General features: G+C 39.4%; 1 protein-coding gene across 3 annotated transcripts in view; it reads left to right on the forward strand.

Annotated features, from left to right (window-relative positions):
- The window catches only part of Pbx3 (PBX homeobox 3), a 189,729-nt gene that overhangs the window by 136,846 nt on the left and 32,537 nt on the right, over positions 1 to 20,346 (forward strand). For all 3 annotated transcript variants that reach the window (XM_040735723.1, XM_040735726.1, XM_040735725.1), the window contains exons 3-4: positions 3,653 to 3,894; positions 14,511 to 14,701. In XM_040735723.1, coding sequence (XP_040591657.1) covers positions 3,653 to 3,894; positions 14,511 to 14,701 — 433 coding nt within the window. The remainder of the gene's footprint in view (positions 1 to 3,652; positions 3,895 to 14,510; positions 14,702 to 20,346) is intronic.

Genomic DNA, 20,346 nt, shown 5'->3' on the forward strand with positions numbered 1-20,346 from the left:
TAATGAGCTGTTGAAAATGCCTGAATTACAGTCAGATTATTGAACTGAAACAGCCCCGTAATCATACCATTTGAGTGGGTTGTAGGTACTTTTCACATCTGCAGTTTAGTATTGTGAAGGGTGTGTGTGTATTTGGAGAAAGCTTTATAATAATTTTGACCTGTAATTTATTTATTGCCCTCAGATGCAGTTGTCTATGCAGATGCTCTCTCCCATTATCTGTGGGGCAGGTGCACAGTATGTTGAAAGACAGCTAATTAGGATTTGCTGAAAGATATGCAAAAACTGTGGGCTTATAACAAAGCCAAGTTCATTGTTAAACAATGTTTTACTGTGTTTGTATGATTTGTCTAGATCTTGTGGATACTGAAATGAATGTCATGGCTATAAGTAGACTGTAAATGGAATTTTGGGGTTTTGTTTTGTTTTGCCTCTAAAAAAATTAATAATGCTGTCATAACCAGAAAGCTGTGATGTAAAACTTTAAAGGCCTCTTTGGATACACACGTTTTGAATTAAAATCTTTAAATTGTTTCACCAAGTTTCAGTGTGAAGTTGCCTTTTTGATGCCATGGGGCTGAATCATTCTGGCCTTTGCAAATCTAGTCTCATTAAAATGTTTATAGGTGCCCAAAGGAGTGAGGTGTTGTGACTGGAAGCCATGTGTACCCTGGGTAGGTTAGAGAGCCTAGTAATAGTGATGGAGAGGTAGGAAGGGTAAGAAATCAAATAATGACATAAGTAAAGAAATATATAGAAATATTCAAACTGAAAATAACTTTAGAAATCATGTATTATTATTTAAGCATTCCATAATCATTACTTTTCTTAATAGAAAAATATGTTTACTTTTCAAACTGTAGTTTTGAAAATGACTTCATGATTGATAAACAGCCTTCTCAATGCTGCCTAATTACACAGTGCTCTCCAGTCCTTTCTATTCACAGGATAAAGCTTCTCTTAGGAAAATATTTTTCTCATGGGATTTGATACACATAGTTTAGAAAGTACATACAGAAGGATTTCATTAAAACATTTTTCTTGTTCTTGAGGCAAACGCATGTTTACTTATTGTTTTAGAAAGCAGGCATCTTAAGAAAAGTGTTATAGCTATTATAATATGTACTTAAAATTTTTCTAGTGTACACTGCTACTGAGCCTCCTAAGTAGCACAGGGGTGATGCAATATTGAATGTTATTAGACTGCTGCAGGTACCTGGTCACTTGCCTTGTGTGCTCCCGATGACTTTTCTTCTCTCATGGTCTATTTCCCTGGTGTCTTAGTCATTGGGCATCCACTCCTGTCTGCCACACTTGGGCAGGGAACTCAGAAGTTTAATGATTTTGGCTCTGGCTGTTGATGTACTGTTAACAAAAATACCTTACCACATGCTGTGAGAAGAAGATTAGTGCACTTAACTACAAAGGGGAAATTAGAATCCTTACAGAACCTTGAAGGCAGATTAAAAAAAAAAATACATGTTTGCAGGCAGGTATGGTGGCTTACACCTGTAAGTAATCCCAATACTCCGGAGGAAGAGGTGTGCAGAGGTGTGTGTGGGGGGGGTGTCAGTCATGCTAGCTTAGGCAATATAGTGAACCGTCTCACTCATCAACAAAGAAAAATTCCTCGAGCTGGGCGTTGGTGGCGCACGCCTTTAATCCCAGCACTCGGGATGCAGAGGCAGGCAGATCTCTGTGAGTTCGAGGCCGGGCTGGTCCGACAGCCTCCAAAACAATACAGAGAAACCCTGTCTTGTAAAAACCAAAAAAAAAAAAAAAGAAAGAAAGAAAAAAAAAAAAGAAAGAAAGAAAGAAAGAAAAATTCCTCCTTTTTTCAGAACTACAGTTACCTATAAATGAAGAAGAGAAATAACCCCTGTCCCACAAAAGTGAGCAAAAGTTGCCTTACAACAGAGAGTGTAAAGAGCCTACCTTGATTAAAAACAAAACAGACCTAGAAGTGCAAGAGGAAGTCATCCAGTGAGCTCACATGCACCAGAGCGTGGAGAGCAGGGTGTGTAAACCAGGAGTGAGGCTGTCATGAGGTCTTCATCCTTGAAACATGTTAATGAATCAGAAGGGAGAAGGGTGTTAAATTCAAAACACCAACTTAGCCACTATGGAGCAGTTCCAGAGCACTTCTAGGCAATCCTTTCTAGTCCCCCAGTAACTAGCAAATACACCATCAGCAATGACATGCTCCTAGAGATTTAGCTTAAAGAGTTATCTAACTTTTGGTTTCCCTAAATGAATTTATTGCCTTCGTATTTTATAATTTTCAGATCTTATTTGTCTCTGAATAGGCAACTGATGTAATTTTTAAATTATGGTGACTTAATTTTATTATTCAGTTGAAATTATTTTTAAATGAAAGTGACAGCTTTAAAATGTTTGTGGGGGGGAGGAAATCAAAGTTGTGCATTTGAGCTAAGGCAACCGAGAGCTCTGTCATGCTGCGGTGTAATTCGCAGCATCTATGGATGAAGTCTGTTCGTAAAAGAATTGATGGTACATGTAGGTTCGCATATGAAATCTCAGAGCTGGTGATCAGTCGAGGACTTGGCAGCTTATAGATGTTGCTGTCATGTAAGTTACACTAGACACAGAGTGTGTGCCACTGTGGATAAACAAGAGACACACGCACAAGAGGCAGAATCCAAATGCAAACATATGAGATGCCAACTCTCCCTCCCCACGCCTTGTAACCAGTGCAGGGAGCCTGCTTCTGAACAGATTTACAGAGGTTAATTGGGCTGGGATAGTTTATATTGTGTTACACATTAATGAAAATGCTGATTTTGAGCTGTCATGACTCCAGTGCTTTTTATACCACGATAATTATTTTAAAACTTTGTCTTCTGTGTTGTTGAAAACATCTTGGCAGAAAGCCTGTGTGACCTGATTAAACCTATGAATTGTCAGCTGTGATCTATCGTACTCAGAAGAGGTTGCTGACTGGCAACACTTGGAAGTTCTTGATAAAAAAGCAGAATGAGATTGAGACTTCTGTGCCCAGTACTCAATTGCTGTGTCAGTGACACATTTTAAACTCTGTATTTGGTATCCTTGTGCAGTTTGCTGGCACTTGCCTAACAATACCCTTTTAATATGCATTAAGTCTAGCTAATTACTTCATATTGAATGTATTTTGCTTTTGAGATTGCATGATAGAAAAATCCATCTAGTCCTACTTATTTCCTAATTTTGGATACAGTTTATAGATTAAAATTATTTTATGGGAATTTTCAATTATGTTTCTTTAACTATATAGAGACAGATTAACCATGCCTTGATGAGTTTATTTATATCTCTGCAATGTTTTCTTCTTAGGTCCTCCTTCCTACTTTATGCATAAATCATTTAAATCTGAAGCTCGGATAATCAGAATATTCTAAGTCGAACTTACCTCTTTTTAAGAGTACAAGTTGGGGTTAAATTATGAAGGGGTATATAAAGAGTCCTAGGATGCATGCAAATGTATTTTGAAAGCAATTCTCATAGTCAAGCCTGTTTATCAAATGTGAGCGATGACGCTCTCAGCATGAATTGTAGTACGCTGATGTTGTTTGATCATTTTCTCAAATAAAATACTCACACTGTTTGTCCTCTGTCTCTCGCTTCTTCTCTCTGTCTTTCTCTTTCCTTGAAGGTCTCAGCATCAGAGGAGCCCAGGAGGAAGACCCTCCCGACCCCCAGCTAATGAGACTGGACAATATGCTTTTGGCAGAAGGGGTTTCAGGTCCTGAGAAAGGTGGGGGATCGGCGGCAGCAGCTGCAGCCGCAGCAGCCTCTGGAGGTTCTTCAGATAACTCTATTGAACACTCAGATTACAGAGCCAAATTGACCCAGATCAGACAAATCTATCACACAGAACTGGAGAAATATGAACAGGTCAGCAGCCGCCACTCTTAGTCCTGCACAAACCCTCTGTTGCTCTTCTACTAGACTGTACTAACCAATCCCAAGGGCCATAAGGGGTAGGTGTTAACACAGACTAAATTAAGCAAAGATGATTGATTTACAAAACCAAGAGTGTTTGGGAGCCTTGGAATGAAGCTAACCCTCATATCCCTTTGTTCCAGTTTTATTCATTCCTTACATTCATGGTACCTAACTCGCACACCTGTAAGCCCTTCTTAAACACTTCCTTCAACCTTGTACTTAGTGCCCTGTAGAGCTCTGGAGAACTCAGCATAGGCACTGGCTTTGTTCATAAGCTTTAACCACTGACAAAAAGAGAAGCATCATTGCGTAGTGAGTTTTTTTTGTTTGTTTGTTTTTGTTTTTATCTCATACACTGTGAGTTCTACAACTCTCCTGGGAATTAATTCTATGGATTGTGCTAGACTATGTGGAAGGCATTTCTGGGATCATTAGAGGATAAGACTCCTGATTAATTGTGACTGTTCCAGGACAGGGTAGACTAGGCACTGTGTACTAAACCCCGATCGCAAAGAATAAGGAATTAAAAATCTTCTCAGCAAACTTACTAGCCATATTTCATTGAGCCTCAGGTATCTTTTGAGTTTAAGCTGTGTCATTGTTCAATGTGCCAACAACAGAAAGTCACATTGCCAATTTAACTCTAGCATGCTGATGATTACCTAATGACTCCAGATTTCCAGAAACCCATATTAGTTAAAATGTGAGGGAAATAAGTGTTTCCTGGAGTAAACATAATATGGTAAAGTGTGGGTAGTCAATTTCAACATATTTTAGTTAGTAATTTAAAGTTAAAATTCTACGTAGATTAAGGACTTCTCATTAACATGGATTCTCATTTGAAAGGTCTTTAGAAGATTCACTATTATGTCAACTTTTGAGCATACACAAAAATAGTTGAGTTAGACTGAGTCTGATAAAATAGATGCTGTATTTTAGCAGTTATTCATAATGCCTATACACTTTAGTGCAAAATGTGGAGTGGAGGGGTGTTCCTGGTGACTTTCCTTTCCTTAAAGAAAAAAAATTTAAGGCCAGTTTTAGGTTCATGGCAATATTATCTCAGAGATGTCTCCCATGCTCCCCACTCCCATATATGCATGGCTGCCAGAGAGGTCATGAACCAGCATTGACACATCAGCACCTCAGGTTCACATTCTGTTATGGAGCAGTCCTGGTCTCATGCAGTCTGCACTCAGAGAGATGCCTATGCTTATAGTACCTGAGAGCATTTCCACTGCCCTAATGGTTCTTGTTGCACCCCTCCCTCCCTCCCTCCCTCCCTCCCTCCCTCCCTTCCTCCTTCCCTTCCTCCTTCCCTCCCTCTTCATCTTCCTCTCCCCCTCTTCCCTTGCCCCCCTTCACACCTACCCCATTGCATTGATCCCTAGAAACCATTCTTTGGTTTTAGTATTGAGTTTTCACAGTTCTCTAAACAGTTTCCATTGTGTATGTTGGCCCTCTACCCTGCCTTTTCTTACATTCTGAGAATGATGGTATTGAACATCTTTATCCCAGTGGTGAGTGTTCTGAGGAGGAATAGAAAGATACAGTGTATGTTAAAATGAAGTGAAAATTAATATTATAAAATTTTCTACTTTGGGGCAAAACTTTTGGGGATTCAAAACTATGTTTCATTTGCCAGCATAAATTTTGCTAGTGAATGTTCAGATAAGAACTTTGAAAAAATTGTGTATGTGTACCAAAAAAATTCAGCTTTCTGATTTGGCATGAATAATTGAGAATAAACAAAATAAGTCACAGTTGAAAGGTTGCCCTGAGCATAAACAGTAGAAAATGGTTCTAATTTGTAGTATAATCCTAATTGCATAACTTTATGTTAAATAGGTCTATGCATATTTACCAGGCAACTACCACTAGTCACCTTGCACAGGAACTGGCATATTGGGGGCCAGATTGCCACATTGTACTGTCCTCTGTCACAGCACTCTTCTTCACACCAGACTTACTGCTTCATCAGACGGCCCTGTTAGAAGTTGGATAAAGCTGGTATTAGCAGAAGGCAAGGATTCAAGTCTTCTTATCTTAGAAATTTCCCATGAGACTCTAGTGGCTTCAGACTCAGCGACTACCAGTATCAACTCATTAGGTTGTGTGTGTGTGTGTGTGTGTGTGTGTGTGTGTGTGTGTGTGTGTGTGTGAGAGAGAGAGAGAGAGAGAGAGAGAGAGAGAGACCTTAAGATGCACATTATATATAAGTTCTACATAAATTAATCAATCATATTTGAATTAAATATAAAATTGAGAAATAACCAATTTAAATGTTATAATGGACCATATTTCTGGATATAGTTAGTGGCTTCATAGATACTTTAAGTATGTTTTCTTCCTTGTCTTTTAACACATTAAGAAGAGTATGTATGGACATGTAGAATCTGTGACCAGACAGACTATGATGAAGTGATGGTAGATTTAACTGGGCTCTACATTACACGCTTTGTCTTGTAAGTTCTCAGTTGCTTACAGATGACGTATTGGTGTTCAACCTCTTGAGTTGTCTTTGGACAGCTTGAGAGCTGTGTTTCTGCCAGTGCTGTTTTACAGGAAGAGATTTTCCTCTGCTTAGACACAAGAACAAAGGGCTTTGATTACTTGAATAGTTAAGAATAGCTGAGTGAGGGCAAGGAGTGACATTTCTAAAATAGATAGTATTGCATTTCCATTCTCTAAATGAGGTGATTGTCCAGTGTCACATACTAGTGTAAGAATCAGACATCAAATCAGGTTCTGATCATCTGCCATCCTTGTCTATTGAGCTTTATTGCTCCATACACAGAACTGGAAAATTATGCATGCCATCATACTCAGGCATCCTCAGATTGGCCCATGTTGGTTTTGTGTTTGAAATGGGAACAGAAACAGATGAAAGCGACTATCTTAAAGACTTCCAAAAATATATTTCCACCTTAGAAGTGATCATGGGGATGCTGAATGACAGAATGTTTATCTGGAAATAGGAAGACTGTGTATGTCAAGGCAGAGGCTTTGTTGGGAGATTCTGTGAGTCTCAAAGAAATAAACCACATCAGAATCTTAAGCGGTATTTACTCTGCTGTGTTTTGCAATGAAGCAGTAATGAAAATGTATCTGAAGCCTGCTCGGATTTAGATTGCCATAAAATTAACAAACATCACCACTGCAGTAAATTAAAGAACCTTGCAAGTTAAAGCACAGCCACACTCACAGTGAGCTGGCTAGCGCTGCAGCAGGAGCAAAATCACATCTAAGCTACAAGGCTCAGAGTTACCTATCGGGGAGGATTGTCTTTAGACTCATTTTCTTTCCCTCCAGAAAATGTTCTTTGATCATACATCTCTATTTCATAGACTGGGAGATTTGATGATTGGAGATAATCATCCAACTTCACTTATAAATGTTTTTGAGATATTAAATGTTGGATTACATAATGAGGTATTTAAATGTTACCATTACCCAATAGGAAACAATACCATTGTCCTGTGGTCTTGCTGCTCTGACACCTAGCTGGAATATGATAGTTTCCCAGAGCTTGCAACAAGCATCTTCATACTTCATCTTGAGTTTATTGCTTTCTTCTGCTTGAGAGACAAACCTCCATCTTCTTGATTAGCTACAAATCTTAGAAAATGCCTTTACTGTACTTTCCAATGTTCCTATGGCTAGAGGCCCAGCTGTTAGAATAGATAAATTCTGAATGAATGTAAGCCCTGGTACTAATGAGTCTTGTTTTTAAGAACTGAAGCTCTTGGCTGAGCTGTGCTTTCTTGGTTTCTTTACCTTGCTATCAAAAGGGAATGGACACACTGGTTTTTACAAATGAGATTTGACCTCAATGTTGTCCTCAGTTGAAAAGGAAAAGATATATCATGCTCCATGCAGCTCTCCCACTCTCTTGTAGCAGGAGAAATGCTTGTATACAGGCAATTCATGCTGTAATTTACAGCTGCTGTAATAGAGATGACACATTGAAAGCCATCTACTATAATTATACTGAAATACATTTTTGCTTAAGGCAAAAGTATTGTAAGGTTCCCAGCCCTTCTTAAGCATCTGGAAAGCTGCTCTTTGAATTCATCCCAAATCCACTAAAGCACTAGAACCAGACCTGAACTCTGAATGTGCTCAAATCCAGGTACCGTTTGGCAATTGCAAAAGACTACAAAGAACTACTGAGTTTAATGGAGACTCCTGGGGAATGGAGGACGGAAGAATTTAAGCCACAGTAAAGACGTGTTTGTGGTTTTAGAGTGTCCCTACATTATATACTTAAATTTTGCTGGCAAAAATCACCCTTTGCTTGTAAAGGGATTTTATTTTATCAGATAAAAAATGATCATGTTACCATTGGGAGATGTAGCTCAGTGAAAGAGCTCTTCAGTATGTATGTGGTCCTAGGTTCAGTCTGTGGTTGTGACAACAAAGGTGTTACCACAAATGTCTAATTCCATTTTGCCTTTCATAATAGTTAAACAGATAAACAAAGGACACTAATGTGTAAATTTTATATTTCAGTCTACCTAGCAAGGCTCTTTTCAACCACTGCTTCATGGGAAGTGTCTTTAAGATCTCAGGTGTGCTGAGCAAGTGTTCTACTCCAGCCCGTTTACTTTATATCAAGACAGGGTCTTGCTGAGTTACCCAGGCTGGCCTTGAACTTATGGGCTGCTCACCTTAGCCTTCTGAGTATCTGGGATTACAGGCATGTGCCAGCATACACAGCCAGGTTTTACCCACTGCCAAGGATTTTCTTGCTTGGAAGGAATATTTGCACATTTCCCTCTTTTTCCTCTAAGTTACTGGTTGGTTGGCTGTATATTGATCTCATTCCAGTTGGCTTATACAAGATCTTTAAATGTTAACTTTTATCTTTAAATGAGAATTCGTATATTTAATAAGCATTCAATGAATATGAAAATCTATAACTTTAGAGAAAGTTTATATGAGGTTATCAAAACACCTAGAAACTGAATAGTTAAAGTCAGATTTTAAGGCCAAGTTTCAGACTGTTTGTCTGAAATGGGGTCTCACTATGTTGCTGAGGCTGGGCTCAAATTCCTGGATTCAGTGAATCTTCTGCTTCAGCCTTGAAAGTAGCTGGGACTATAAACATGCAACCTCACACCTGAATGGGCATCTAAGTTACAGTTATTCTATCCATCAAAAGTGGACTTTAGAATAGGGGTTATATAAATAATCATCTTATTGAGATAGTTGCAAAGACTGATTCAGTTTTTAGAATGAATCACCGAACCATTTAAAAACTTTCTTTAGCATTTGCACTTGTCCTCTGTCTGATTTCACAGTTTCATATTCAGTTGTGTGTGTTAAAAGTCTTGAGTTTCAACTGGAAAAAGCACCATCATAAAAAATTTTAGCAGCACTGAAAACTTTAGTTTTGCATATAAATATTTCAAATGTACTTTAATTTCAAGGAGACAGTTTTACTAGTCAAAAATATCACCAGAACATTACTAGAATATAAATATTTTAAATCCTGGATTATCAGCTAGTTTCTGTTTTCTAAAGAAAAAGGAGTAAATGGTGAGGAAAGGGGCTTATAATAAGAATTTGTTAAAGTATCTTATCAGATGAAGCTTTCCTTGATTTAGGTAAATTGTATTAATATAGTGTATTTTTAAAACACTGACACTCATCCTAATTTTTAGTAGTTGGATTGAGAGGGAAAGTTCAAGAAGTCAAAACTCCTTTTCCTAAGTATTCCAGTCAGCCAAAGTAAATTTGCATTTATATTACGAACATTTACTGGAAAGTTTTTAATTGATAATTCCACTTGGAAAAACAGATGGTGAAAATTGTGTATATTATGTAGTAATTTATGTAGTGATGTAGTCTTGGGTACAGGGAGACCTGTGAACATGCTGCAGTGTGGACAGCATCAGTTGCCAACATCTATTTGGGTGACCCTTCCAAACAGCTCTGGAATCATTTGAGCATCTACTCTGTCGTATGTTTTTATGCAGGTACATCTTTTGGAGAGTAGATGATGAGGCACTGCTGTGCTTTCCTCTGAAGCCACTACAGATGATGATGAAAATGAAGCTGTAATTTACTTTCAGTGGTGTAGGGAAAAAAATACCACTTTGTTTAAAGTGTATGCATCTTTCTTAAGGGTGTACCCAGATTTTAATTATCTAAATGTAAATACTTAACAAATTTTACTTAGAGTAATGAGTTAAAGTGCATACCACATAAATGAGATGTTCTAATTAATCATGTATGAACTACTGACTTAGAAAAGCTCTCAGTTCTGCGAGTGCTGGGCTAATGCCAAATTGCTCATCAGCATTTTCATTCATAGATGGCTTCGTTTAATAAGTTGTGAAACGTTCAACAAATGTTCTAGGAAATTATGAGTTTTTAAAAGCAAAAATTTTTCTTTAAACCTTTTCCTTTTTCTCTTTTGAACTTCTGTATGCTTATTAGGAATCACAGAGAAAACACCCATCTGGAGATGGTAAAAATCAGACAAAAATAAAGAGAGCTTCTCTCTCAAGAATCGTTCACATGATATGATGTTTTGATTACTTACAGTGACATATGCCCTGCCATGGGTGTAACCATAACATACAAGTAGGTTTACAGGAATTTTCAGTGTGCAGTGAAAAAGTTAGAACTACTTTTGTACCCCAGTCACACAATTCTTACAGTTTGCATTTGCAGGGCTTAGACTCAACACTTTTGAAGACCCCTACCTCCTGAGACCTTTTGCTTGGTGTAGTCTTTCAATATTTATCATAATAGAAATTAAAGCTACAAAAATCAGAATATTCATTAATCACTTAAAAATAATAGCAGGCTATTACAGGTTAACCTAATTTTTTAACTTTATTTTTAAAAATACCTTCAGCTGAGTGTAGTGATATATACCTTTAATCCCAATATTTGGAAGGAAGAGGCATGTGGATGGATCCCTGTGTGTTTGAGGCCAGCCTGGTTTATATAGAAAGTTCCAAGAAGAAAGACATAGTGAGACACCACCTCCCATCCCCTGCAAAAAACAAAAAACAAAACCTAACAAAAAAAACCCTTCAAACATTTGTGAGAAGAATATTGCTAAAATTTTATCTTCTTTCAGACACTAATGCTAGGCATGATAGAAATGAGCTTTATTCTTGATTTCACTTCCATAATCAATCTCTTGTCATACAGTTGAAGTTTACAAGGAATTTCTGGGTTTACACATTGGAAAAGAAAAGAGATAGCTAGATATCAATATCCTTTGCAGATGATTGTAGATAGCCTCTTTTATACATTGAAACATGACAAGTGACAGTTATAACAGAGAGTTGCCAGGTGGTAATCTGAAACTGTATGAATGAATGTGTTGTGTTCTGTTCCTTGGGAACCCATTAGTCTAATTTTGTACTTTGTGTAGATTTCTTCCCTATGTACTATACATGCTTATGTAGTGTAGTGCATTGATCATTTTGGAAGTATTACCTCACTGGATTAAGGATATTTTGTGTGTAATAATGCACATCATTATCAATGAAAATAGACTCCCTAATGTCAGCACTAAATATCAGAAAGTCTCCAGGGAAACTATCAAGGTCACACGTTTTCAGAAACCCAAATTTCCATTTGAAAACTCAAGTTTTAACAATGGTACAAATCCTGCCAGCTGTGTATGTCTACATGATGCACTGACTCACTTGGTTCATTTTTTGAGAAAACATCTGCCAAATAATAATTTATCTGTTTTCTTTTCATATAAAAATAGCATTCTGGGAGAAAGTGACTAAACTATGAATTTAATCATAGCTTTCTTGAGCCAGTTACCCTTTGATATGCAGGGGAAGAGCTTTCTGTGTGCTTCTCCTTTGTCACACAGAGTATCAAAGGTGTGCTCAAGGGTGATACGTAATAAGATGGACAGTCTGCAGTCTTCACCAAGAATGCTCCTGAATGAGACTGGCCTATGTGTTTATGTGAGTGTGGTTGTGATGTTTGTTTGTTGTCTGGCTGTCTATCTGTCTGATGACCTATTTCAAGGATTACCAATCCCATCGGTTCACAAAATGTTCTAGTGTTGTGCTGTCCCATGCTAGGAGCCATTAGCAACTGGTAGCTAGTAAAGTATGTCAAGTTAAACTAGTCTGAATTGAGATGTAAAATATACACTGGATTTGAAAAAGCACAGAAAAGGATATGAACTACCTCAGTGACAGTTTTAAAGCATTTATTATGTATTAAAATGTTATTTGTAAATTGTTTGAATAAGATATATCATTAAAATTAATTTTACCCAATTTCTTAAATGTTGGCTCATAGAGAATAAAAAAAAAACTTATGTACCTCACTGTATGTTTTATTGGGAAGCACTACTCCAGAGATATGAAGTCTTGTGGCCAATTATGAGTCAAGTTAGAAAGACTGTCCTTAGGGATTCAGTGTGTGCACATATGTTGGCATAGAAACACCCAGGAGCTAACCCAGCTTCAGTTAGCTCATCAGTTTCCAAACATACTGTACATTTGGACTATCTGTTAACATTCTATGGAACTATAGAATTGCTAATCCTGTGAGAAATAGTTCAACATTTTTAATTTTACATATGAGAAAAACTGAGGTTGTCATATTATACAATTTGGAAATGATATAAGCATCCCCTTAGGGAAAGTACAGGGATATATATATATATATATATATCTTGACCACGTGGCCCCTTGCTTTCAGCTTGGTGTAAACCCAGATTGATAGTGTAATGGTGAAATCTTAAATTCTTTTTAAAAGTTTGGTTTCCTTAAAGACAGAAAACCTTCTGTTTCTTTTTTGTTTTGGTTTTATTTCCTTTTTGAGGCAGGTGCTCACTTTGTAGCCTAGGCTGGCCTAGAATTCACTTTGTAGTCTAGGCTATCTCAAACTCATGGAGATCTATCTGCTTCTACCTCTGCCTCTGCCTCCTGAATGCTGAGATTAAAGGCATGCACTACCATGCCCAGCCTAAGAACTGTTTTTTAATCTACAGAATTCCTTAATATTTTACTGTCTTGAATATCAGGATAATTACTGACCTTTTAAAACTTATAGACTACCTCTGATTCTAAAAAGAAAGCAGACCAAACCTACAGTCTTCTCAGAAATACACAAGTGCACACAGCTTGCATGTGAGTTCCAGGAAGTTCCTAACAGTCTTATCCTAGGCCTCTCCCAGGGCTGCAATTTAGATGCCTTTGCTTATGGTGAAGGCTGCTGGGTTTATGGATGTTAGCTAGCCTAATTCTCAGTCTTGAGTTGTGGTATTAAAGTCTACCAACCTATAGGTATTTACTAGATGTCTACGATGTATATTGTATAATTTCACTCTGGAGAGTCTTAAAACTTGGGCCACTACTCACAAAAAAAAGAAGTCCTCACATTTTAAAACATTTGAAAGATACTTCAAATGACTGGTGGGCAACGCTTAGAAAGTGTGAGGCAAAGCTTAAATGAGTGCAAGGTTAGTTCTTCAGTGAGCAGGTAGAAAAACCATTGCTCAAATGGGTGGTATTAAGGGAGGTGAACGTTACCACAGCTTCACAATGTGTTTTCCATAAGATAGAAGGTGTTTTTTTTATTGAGGGCACAACCCTGTTTATTTTCCTGGAGTACTAGATTGCAGGGTAGGCCCATTTACACAGCATTGTAGGTGTACTACAGTGTAGGGAACTAAAAGAGATGGTGTCTGAGGATTGCTAGCTAAAATGTTCCAGACTCAGTTTGTATTCCTGGTCTCTTGCTGCCTCTCCCCTGAAGAACTGAGATGCTTTCCATGGGCGGCTTTTGTTCCCTGAGGCCTGCACTGTGGATAACGGACCTGTTGGTGTGAGGATGCTTGGTGTACAGGCTTGTGTGCTTATTTAGATCAGAGTCTGTTAGTCCTCCTGTTCTCTGCCACCACTCTTCTGAACTCCACACATGCTGCATTTTTAGGCCTTTATACCTGTGCTCTTCTAATCACTGTCTTCATCTGCAAAAATCATTCCCATTCTCTAGAGTCCAAGCATCACTTCCACCATGAAGCTCCTGGGTGGTCCTCCTCCTCTGGAATTAGTGAACACTTATCACCATCTTCCCATAACCCTTCACACTGGTTTCTGTATGTGACAAGAACATTGCACCTCGTCTCTGAGGCCAGCTCTTGCTTATTTCTGTGTCCCTAGCAGCTCTGGAAGGGTTTTAACGTCGTGATCCTACAGTAAACATTAGTTGAGTAAACACAAAGCCCTAGAGAAACTAGGAGGCATTTAGTATTAACCATGTGCATGCATTCGGTAGGAGACAGCAGTCAGTACATTCCGATGGGAAACATCATTTGGACATGGAGCAGGACCAGATGGGAAGGGCAGTTAGGGTCTGGTCCTTTGCATGGCTGGCCATTCGGTTTCAGAAATCTGCTGTTTTAGCTATGCCACCACTACTTCCTCAGTGCCTCATTCACACTGCCCCTACTCACTGCTAGTGTTACTGGCTATTGCTAAGGAGGTGGGAATTAGATGGGTGAATGTCTGGGTGTGGTAATACAAAGTTTCAGTTTCCTAAGGAGTGTTTTTTTCCTGTTACAGGCATGTAATGAATTCACAACTCATGTGATGAACCTTCTCCGAGAACAGAGTAGAACGCGTCCCATTTCCCCGAAAGAGATTGAAAGGATGGTGGGCATAATCCATCGGAAATTTAGCTCCATTCAGATGCAGCTCAAGCAAAGCACGTGTGAAGCAGTTATGATTTTAAGATCAAGGTTCCTTGATGCCAGGTATGTGAGGCCATGAGTCTTCTGCATGGTCTTCCCCCTTCACTCCTTCTATGTTTTCAGAGAAACTGGCTGGTTGATCTTAGATTCTTCTTCACTTTGGCTATATGAGTAGACAGGTGATTCACCTTGTGGTAGCCATGTGTCAGACAGCCTTTTCTTGTCCTGGAAATGTAACTGGGGTAGCTTCCGATTGAGTGACTCTGGAAATAAGTCTGGTTAGTGCGGCTGCTAGAGGCTTGAGGACTAATTACATCCTTTCCATTCTGACACCAAAAGCTTTTAAGGAAAACTCTGCTTAAATGAAGGTTTGTTTTTAATGATTTTTTTAAAGATTATTTTTATTTTCTGTATATGGGTGTTTTACCTGTCTGCCTGCCTGTGTCTGTGCATCAATGTGTGAAGGAGCTCATAATGCTCAGAAGAGGGCATTAGGTCCTGGAAGTGGAGTTGGGGGCAGTTGTGAGTCACCATGTGGGTGCTGGGAACTGTAGTCAGGTACCTTGCAAGAGCATCAAGTGCTCTCAACTGCTAAGCCATCTCTCCAGCCCCTCTAAGAATTTAATATTTACCTTAGTTGTGTATACTGTCTGAAAACACTTGGACATGGTGATACTCCTGAGAAACAGCCCTATTTGATTGATCTCATTACCATAAAACACCAGTCTCTATAAGGCAAAGTGAGAAAGCCTTCTAGTGTCCCTGTGTAGAGCGGGTTAATGCATTGTATGTGGTATTTAATTGTGTATGGTGACCTGCTGAATGACACAGAACTGTCAAGGATTTCGTACACACCGTGAAGATACCTCTGGGACATTTCTCAAGTCAGGGGTCTGTCCAGCTTTGGAAAGGAATTTCTATTTTATCTTGTTTTCTTCTCCCCTTGGATTCTGACAGAAACCATCATTTTCATCTAAATCTAACAATAGTAGCAAAGATATGTGAGGCAGTGTTTTAGCTAGAAAACTGAGAGTGTGAACATCTGTATGTCAGACCTGTCTAAGATTCAAGCGGGAGATATTTTCCACCTAATTATATGCTGTTTTCCTAATTGAGCAAAATTTTGTATCCCCTGATCCTGCTGAACTGGTTACCAGGATTCTCAGTCTTCTTTTGGTGTCTCTCATACTGGCTTTTTGCTTTCCTCTTAATTGGTCTACTGATTCCTGTTCATCCTTTTGTACCTAAACTAGCATAAAACCTTTTCCCAGAAGCCTCTCCTTCCCAGGCTCTCTCATCACCCCTTACCCTCAGTACCACTGCCCCATGCTTTGATAAAACTGTGGTAGCCTGTTGGATTTGGGGTACAGTACAGTTGTTGTAAATCTTAGCATGCATAAGGCTGAGCTTTATCCTGATACCAAAAGACAGATAAAATAAATAAGTAAATAAAACAAGACTACAGTTTGTCGTTGCTGGTTAACTCACGTAAGCACTTCTGTTGGTGTTTGAGGCTCTCTGTGTGTGGCTTGTTCTTTGCTGTTGTAAAGATTTTGTTTGTTTTATGCTGAGGATAGAACACAGGCTCTTGTACATGACAGGCAGGCTTTGTACCAATGAGCTACACCCTCAGCCCCATTGACAGTTGTTACTTTGAGATTGTCTCAGTTGCCTGATTGTCCTGCCTCAGACTCAAGAGGAACTGGGACTCTAGCTGGTGTCACCACCCTTTACTGTTTTTATTGTTTCTAGGTTTAAAATACCAAGATCATTGTAGAAAGTCTAGAAAATGCATGAACTACAAGAGAGGGGCATCCATAATTTTGTTCTAAAAAAAAGCCTTGCAAATGTTTTAATGTATTTCCTTCTGCTTTTTCATTTGTTTGCTCTTTATTGTTATTTTGAGACAAGGTCTTACTGTGTAGCCCTTGCTGCCTGGAACTGTTTTTTGTAGATCAGATTCAAACAGAGATCTGCCTGCCTCTGTCTCCCAATGCTGGGATTAAAGGCATTCACCACAACTCCCGGACTCTTAGTTTATGTATTAGTATTTTAATTATTCTCACTAGTTTGCATTATAGCTTGCTCCCCAACCCTTCCCTTCTTTTTTCTTCAGTTACTCCTTTGTGCTGTAGGGCAGTTAACCAGGCAAGCAAATATTTGTACCAGTTTAGCTTGCATTTTTACTTGAGCAGACAGATAATAAGCAGGTATCACATACACTATCAGATAGTATCCTGTGTGATGATCCAGTGACTGTAATAGGATGATAACTCAGATGAGACCCTGTGAAGAGGGTGTTCTATATTTGATCTTTTGACTTTGAATGGTCTTCCATGGGTTACTTCTCAGAATGGGCTACTTTTTACTCCCCTTTCTTGCAGTTTTTCATGACACCCCTCCTCTCTCGACCTTGTGCACCCCCCCCACACCACTGCACACTCGCACGTGCGCATGCATGTGCACACGCACACGCGCGCGCACACACATACACACACACACACACACACACAGCCGGGCCACAGAGTCATTGAAAGTCAAAATGACAGCAAGTATCTTCCTCATGTCATCAACTATATAACCTAATTGATTGATGGGCCATATGAATGCTGACTTTTTATTTTATGGATATTTTAAAGATATTTCATTAGAAATATATCAAGGAAAAATATTACATAATTATATTTGAAAACATGGCATACTTTTTTTCCACAAATGACTGTGACTTGTGCTCCTATTTTTAAAAAAAAAGGTGTTTTTTAAAGCTCACTTTCATTAACACAGTAAAGTTTTTGCAACCTTAAATTTTTAAATGGGAGATTTAAATATTTTTATTTTTATTATATATATTCATGTCCAAATGTGGTTTTGTGTAAGTGGGCATATATTTTCATTTTTAAAATGATGTGTGTGTGTGTGTGTGTGTGGTGTATATATGTAGTGTCTATGGAGTGCAGAAGAGGGTGTCAGATCCTCCAGAGCTGGAGTTACAGGAGGTTCTGAGCCTGATGGATGCTGGGAACTGAACTTGTGTCTTTTGTACCAGCAATGAGCACTGTTAACTGTTGAGCAATCTCTAGCCCTACCTACCAGTTTTTGTTTGTTTGATTTAATAATATTTTTATTATTATTTTGAGAATCTCAAGTATTTTGATCATATGAATGAGTATTTTTATTAATACTTTCAACAACTGAAGTCAGAGTTTGGGAGATGACATCAGAAAACAAATGTTAAATTTTCTCAAATTTGAGCATTTTATTAACACACAGAATATTTAAAGCATACGTCTTCGTGGCTAACACACTCTCTGTTCATCCCTGTGGATGCTTTCCTGTTCTTGACTGCATGTGTGTTTGGTTTTTATGTAACTGCGTTCATAACTATATACACTAGTGATTTCCTTTTCTTCCACAAAGAATAGGTACATCATGACCTTGAATGGGCAGTGCTAGAATGAGAGAGGGGCAAAGCTGGGAGGGGGTGCCACTGTCTGTGCCTGCTTCCTCACCCCTACCCCAGTGGTGGTGCTGGGACACACAGCCCTGGGGCTGACTGTGTGCACACTGTTCTGAGGCACAGCGTTTAGAGTGTGGCACCCTGAGGGAGTGAAACACAGGACATATGCTTACTGGGCATTTTCTATAGGAGGTTTTCCTAAAGAATAAGAAAGCACAGAACCATCCTCTGTGTACCTCCCAGTGAATGCAGACCCCATGATTCAGTCCCTCATGAGCCCTCTGTGCTAGGAAACCAAACATGTGCTCCGGGCCTGCATGCCTACCCATACAGGCCATTCCTAGCTAGTGTGCCTTTCCAGAAGACCATGTTGATTAGGCAACCTGAAGTGTGTGCAGTGTAAAACTTTCAGGAATAAGCTTGTGTGTGTGGCTGCTGTCCCCAGGCTGTAATTCGTATGGAGCTAGTTTGTTCTCTGGTGTGTTTTGATTGTTTGCCAAAGCTTCTCCAGGACAAAACCTGAGTCCAGCTTTACTTCATGGAGGTTTTCTCCTCCTTCCTCCCTTTACATTTTCCTATTGCCCAAACAAATGCCCGCCTGTCATTTATTCTCTTTGACCCTGGCCTTGTCTCTGGGGGTGAGGGAAAGGTTAGAGTAGACAGTGTGGTATCTGAGAGGGCTGTCACTCAGCATCAACTCGTTGGTGTCTTCTGACAGAGAAGCCTGGAGTGGCTGATCCCCCAGTTTTCCACCTACAGGTGCAGAAGTCGGTTTATGTGCAGGTCATTCCTGTGAGCTCTCAACAGGAAATGCCTTTGACTTGATATGTTAGTGCTGATTCTAGATCTTCTCAGCCTGCTTGCCCCACCTCTTGCTCAGCAGATGCACTTCTGCAGTGACCCCACCTCAGTGTTTTGTCTTTCTTTTCAAGCCACATCTGATTCCTGCAAAATATGAATTCTTCTTCTCAGCGGGTTTCTCTTCCTTTCTTCTAGTTCCCCTCTCTCTGCCCTTTTCATCACCAGAGAGATCCTGAAGCTCCCCTCTTCCCCTTCCGTGGAGTTAAGACACTTAAGAACAGAAGCCTGTGATGTTTTTTATCAAACCTACATTGACTGCTCCCTGACTGAGTGCTGTGCCTGCCAGGCTGTACCTAACTGCCACGTTAGTGATACCGAGGTCACCAGCTGATCATACCTCCCACCTGCTTTGTGGAGTGTAGTTGAGGAAGTCATTAAGATGATTTGGAAGCAAACATTAAGAAGAGTTTTCCAGTTACGGAATAGCTAATCTAAAGTGAAATCTGACAGATGTTCGTTTTCAGGCAAGAATTCTTCAAAACAGAAATAATAGCCACCAAATATAAGCAATGTTTTTGCTACCCAGAATATGTTGTAAATAAATATTTGGTTTTCAGATATTTGCCCCACACACACACCCTCCAGCTAAAACAGCAAATTGTGCTCCTTCCTTTGTGAGGAGCTTGTAGCAGAGGAGTCCAGGCAGTTATGAGGGAGGGCCTTGTAGCAGAGTCCAGGCAGTTGCTTAAGTGGAAAATGCCACAAATCCTTCTTGGTATATATTTTTTCCTCCTCTTCTCTCCATGTCTCACTCCTGTGCTGCCCCATCAGTTCCTACTGTAGCTGCCTTCTAAGTGGCTCCTGAATCTTATTTCTGTGGCCCTCACCATGTTCCAGCTTACCATCGCCTCCAACTTGACCGGTGAAGCCCAATCTTCAATAGTCTCTGCGTTTCCTTTTGTGCCCTCTTCCAACTGTTCTTAGTGTCAGAGTGACCTTTAAAAACATGAAAACTGTGGTGCAAGCCTATAATCTCAACACCCAGGAGGCAGAAGCAGGCAGATCTCTATGAGTTCAAAGCCAGCCTGGTCTATATAGCAAGTTCTCAGCCAGCCAAGGCTACATAGTGAGACCCTGTGTCAACAAACAAACAAAACAAAAAGATATGGAAAGTGGAAACTGGTAGTGGTGGGGGTGGAACACACCTTTAATTCTAGCACTAGGGAGGCAGAGGTAGGGGGAATCCCTGAGTTCAAGGCCAGCCTGGTCTATAGAGCAAGTTCCAGGACAGCCAGCACTACACAAAGAAACCCTGTCTTAAAAAACAAAAACAAAAAACAACAAAAAGGAATTAAGGACGGAAGGAAAGGGAGGGAGGGCGGGAGGGAGGGAGGGAGGGAGGGAGGGAGAAAAGTGAGACAAATGATAGAGCTCAGTGGGTTAAAATTCT

Source organism: Mesocricetus auratus, unplaced genomic scaffold (assembly GCF_017639785.1).
Source record: "Mesocricetus auratus isolate SY011 unplaced genomic scaffold, BCM_Maur_2.0 Super-Scaffold_100047, whole genome shotgun sequence".
Lineage (NCBI taxonomy): Eukaryota > Metazoa > Chordata > Mammalia > Rodentia > Cricetidae > Mesocricetus > Mesocricetus auratus.